The sequence below is a fragment of the Pteropus vampyrus genome, unplaced genomic scaffold (genome assembly GCF_000151845.1).
Source record: "Pteropus vampyrus isolate Shadow unplaced genomic scaffold, Pvam_2.0 Scaffold74, whole genome shotgun sequence".
Classification (NCBI taxonomy): domain Eukaryota; kingdom Metazoa; phylum Chordata; class Mammalia; order Chiroptera; family Pteropodidae; genus Pteropus; species Pteropus vampyrus.
Genome location: NW_011888855.1, coordinates 7956898 through 7961576, shown reverse-complemented (window position 1 = coordinate 7961576; position 4679 = coordinate 7956898). Strand labels below are relative to the sequence as shown.

The 4679-nt window shown below is 48.2% G+C and overlaps 1 protein-coding gene across 1 annotated transcript in view; it reads left to right on the top strand.

Moving 5' to 3' along the window:
• SPOCK1 (SPARC/osteonectin, cwcv and kazal like domains proteoglycan 1) overlaps positions 1-4679 on the top strand; it is a 479285-nt gene that overhangs the window by 398018 nt on the left and 76588 nt on the right. The window contains exon 5 of the mRNA XM_011362367.2: positions 2698-2812. Within this exon, the coding sequence (XP_011360669.1) occupies positions 2698-2812 (115 nt within the window). The remainder of the gene's footprint in view (positions 1-2697; positions 2813-4679) is intronic.

Below are 4679 nucleotides of genomic sequence, written 5' to 3'. Positions count from 1 at the left end.
GAGGGAGAAGGAGGAGAGAGATTGATTGAGATTGAGGTTGAGGTTGAGATTGAGATTGAGATTGTGCCAGGACCAAGACAGTTACTAAGACCTTTTCCAGCTATTAAGTACTTCACGGTCCAGTAGGAAGTCGGTTGTTCTATCAGTCAGTTTTTGCTAAATTATGCTGTGGTAACAAGTGATCCCAAACATCAGTGGCTTACAAGAGCAAACATTAATTCCTTGTGCGTGTTGCCTGTTAGCTGTGGTTTAGCGTCAGCTCTGTTGCCTGTCCTCTGCCTTCTGGGTCCCCGGCAGGAGGATCAGCCCTTATCTGACACATGTCATTTTCATGGTAGAAGGAAGAGCAAGAGAGGTAATGAAACCAGGCAGTGGTTCTTAAAACGTCTGCTCAAACCTGGCTTGCGTCACTCCTCATAAGCCCCTGAGAGTGAATCAGGTGGGCAGGACTGAGGCCACCAGGGAAGGGAAGTCCAGTTGCCAGAGGGCCGTGCTGTGCTGTAGGACACAGGGCAGTGAGCAAAGTGCAGATTCTTCTTTCAGGGAGGCCACAGATGTTTGGGAGAAGTATTACAGTCTATCACAGATAGAAATAGGCAATGACAGTAGCAGTATGATAAGGCTTTATGGTAAGTAAATGTAATAAGTTTTGACTTTATAAAATAAATTTTTATATAAAAATATATAGTTTCCCCTAAATTAGCTTTAGGGATTCTGTCGACAGGATAGTTTGGGAACCGCTAGTCTGAAACTGATGGTTGTTCCAGAGAGCTGGCCCCGGGGAGAAGGAGGAGGCGAGGCTGGCCGCAGTGTCTTCACGCTTGCCCCCGGCACGTGGACACACGCCGTGCTATTTAAAACAAAGCCACTTCGTGTGGCAACTCACCTGCCACCTTCCAGCATTCCTGTTGGCTTTTCTTTCGTCCGTTTGGGCTGTCTCCAGGTCTGTCCGTCCCCACAGGTCTCTTTCCTGCTTCCTCCCCACATAGATACGCATCTCGTCTCACCTCCGTCACATCCACACGGCATTAGTTTTTGCTTCCTCGTTAAGTCAGTCAGTGTTTGAGGCCTGGACCACAGCTTCCCTTACACCTCCTGCCACCATACCTCCTGCTACCACACCGGGCATATACCGGACCCCTGACAAATATGTACAGAAGGGAGTTTTGCATGAAGCGGAAGCCGGCATCCTAGAGGCCTGTCTGTCGCTCTGTCTCCGCAAGGGTGGGCAGTGGCTGTGTGGTGATAGTTGGAGTTACACAAGCGTGACTTTGGTGCATTTAGGACCAGGTGAAAAAGCTCTCTCTCCCTTGGTTTGTACTCGCTATGGGGCCCAAATAGCTTGTCCTCTCACAATGAGCCTTTTCATCTGTACTCGTGTGGCTGCCTTTGCGAATGCTGGTGGCCTTTTCCAAAGATACGCATTAGTGTTTTCCAAGGGCAAGGGCCGTATCGCCTCTTTTCTTTCTGTTGAAAGATTCCCCATGGCACCTGATAAGAGCTGCACACACAGGGGGTAAAATTTGCCTATCGCCTCTTCCTTTGAAACTGCACCGGATACAGACATGGTCCTGGACTCATGGGCCTTTGCAGAAGACTCATTACACATAGACCTTGATTTTGATAATTTTATATTAAAAAAGGAGCGAACTCTCAGACAACCCAGACTCAGGCCAATAGTAACACGTAGTAGAGTGCAGGCTGGCTGTTCTCTCAAGCCCGCCCACGTGACACAGACAGTGACACGGGACCATGAAGTCCTTAGCCTTGGAGTCAGACGTGGCCATAAATTCTGGCTCCACCCCTTATGAGCTTCATGATCTTCCACACATTATTTCACTTCTCCAAGTCTCTGTTTGTTTTTCCATAGCGAAGGAATAATAAAATGACGACTAATTGTCGTGGCCTTTTGCACCTATGAGTAACATCCCTCTTTCCTGCTTGTGTACTGAATCAGTTGACACTTAAGAGTAAAGAGCTGGCAGAAAGTGACCCAGACACTAGCATTGTTACTGAGAAGGGGTTGACAAGAGGATAGGTGGCTTTGGGCTTCAGTAGTGAATCTGAGAGTTAGGTGGCTGCTCCAACCAGTCACAGGACTAGTTAGACAACCACAGGCATCCTCTGGGGGTAAAGACTGTGTACACTCAGGTTGTAGACATTGAAGCAAAAGCCCTCAGTCCTCACTTGTTCCCAAGGGGAAGCACTAGGCCTCACACATCCCAGCCAAACTTACTAGATAGATAGATACTCTTTTCCCCAGGAAGAGCGTGTGAACAGCCGAGAGGGTCTAGGATGCTCCACGGGCAGAACTTCTTACGTGGGAGCAAGGAAACATGGAGGAGTGGCCTTCTGCTACGGGGTCGGGGGTCTCTGTGAAGCCTATAGGATTCCAACATGTTGTTTCAGACTAATGCTTTTATTAACAGTTGCAGCTGAATGTGCCCATTTTTAAAGCAAGACTTCTGGTGCTTCTGCAGTGTTTTTAGACATTATCCTATGCATTGGAAAATCTTAAAAGACCATTCTTATTTAGTGTTCTGTAATCCAGAGCTTTAACTGAGATGGGCTCCTCCATTCTCCGTCTTTGCTCCTGTGAGCCTAACTGGTGAGAGAGGCACTGGCTGCTTCCCAAGGAAGCCAAGGGGGCGTGAGCTTGGCCGCATTCCTAAGGCCTGTTCTGTCTCTCTTTCACAGTGCAAGATGGAGTTCCACTCTTGTTCTACTGGCAAAAGCCTCACCACGCTCTGCGATGGGCCCTGTCCATGTCTCCCGGAGCCCGAGGCACCGAAACACAAGGCAGAAAAGAACGGTGAGTGGGGACCACAGGAAACTCCCTGAAGAAGGGATGGGCGGTTGGGGAGGGCTGGCATGGACAAGCTCTGCCCTGATGCCATCGATGTGGCATTTGTCAGAGCCACCCTCGGCCCCGCGGGGGCGAGGGGCTCCCTTGGTGAGTCCCACAGCTTGTTTAGGGGCTCTTACCCGAACAGCTTTTAGCTGCCAGTTTCAGCTACCATTAAAAAGGAAAAGAAGAGCCGAGAATCTTTGGAATTAATTCCATTAGACCAAGATGTGCACTGTGTTGAGAGGTCAAATTGGCTATGGTGTAGGAAGGGTAGGGTTTTCAGCATCTCACACCAGGGCCTGCCCTGGGGTCTATTTTGATCTGCCCTTGAACTCTAATCTCTAAATCCTTTGAAGTTCTCAAGGCCAAATTTCAAAACAGACTGCAGAGATGTCATAACGAAGGAGGGTACCGCGCCCAAAGTATTTCTGTATTAATGTGTTCTACTTGGAATACAGCACGGGGCCAGGAGACAGATGAAAGGAGAATCTCTCCCCAGGGGCAGCTGCTTCTCTTCCATGGGGGAGAGGGGCAGGAAGGTTGGGCTTATTTGGGTGTTTTCGTGGTGGAGAAAGTAATGTCATCCACTGGTCTCAGGTACTTTTTTGAAGCTTCCTTAATGAGACCGAAGATAGAAGTTTGCATTTGCCTTCTGTGGAGCTGGGCTTTCTCAGTTATCCCTGGCTAGTCCGTGGAAAACCTTGCACGTCTGTGTGTGTGTACGTGTGTGTGTGTGCGCGTGCGCGTGCGGGCACACACATGCAGGCATGTGTCTTCTATTTGTAACAGAGGAGGACAACCAGGGTGTGAGTGTATTCATTTGCCTCTTTATAAGTCGCACTATCTTTTCCAAGGCACATAGATGCCAGTCACGTCTGTATTTGTTCATGGTGGTGACTACAGAAATGTCGTGGTAAAGGGCTCTTGGGGAGGTTTAGCTCAATGTGGCAGGACACCATAAACCATAGAGCAAATAATCTCCATAGATTACCCCTGAGTACCAAAAAGCTGATCTCGTTGATTCATTTCTGTAACTGCAGTAAGAAATGTTAATGTGCATAAGCCCCCTTGTGGTATGGGCAGAAAACTTAAAGCCATGTGGTTTTAAGTTAGGGCAACTATGGAATCCAGACAACTAACTTCTGTGTGGAGATTTCTTAAGAAACTTCTTAGGAAGCTTCAGTAGCCTCTGTTATTCAAGGTATATTGTTTATTGCTTATATTGACCCTTCTATTCTGAGGCCTGGAAACCAAACCAATTTTCTCTTCTCCACCATTTTGCCTGTGGTATCTATAAATGAGAGTGAGTGCATCTCTTCTCAAGGGCATCCAGCCATGCTTAGGGCCTTGTGGTTCTCCAAATGAAGTGCAGCCCCTATTTCTTAATGGCGAGATTGTCACACCTGATTAAACGGATTCACTCTCAAATCTGACACCCCAGGTATGGCCTTGACTATGCCATCTATTTGTTCAATTATGTACTGGTAAAAAAAATAGAACAAATTCTGGGTGGCTCCATAGCGTAGTAGTTAGTACGTCAGCTTTACAAGCAGAAGGTCCTGGGTTTGCGCCCCGGTGGAGCCACGGACCACACCCCGGGGGCCCCAGGCCCCTGGTGCGCCTCGAGTGCATGGGAGGAGACGCCCCACCTTCAGAGATCCAATTCTTAAGGGGAGACAGCAACATCCGTAGGTCAGGGGTGGAGATGGGGTGGGGGGGAATTAATAAAGAGGAGGGAAATAAATAGAACAAATTCTTATTGAATCTATGCGAGTAGCTACATTGCCGTTAAAAGTAAAGAGACTCAGGAAACAGTGCTGTTCGTGAGTTC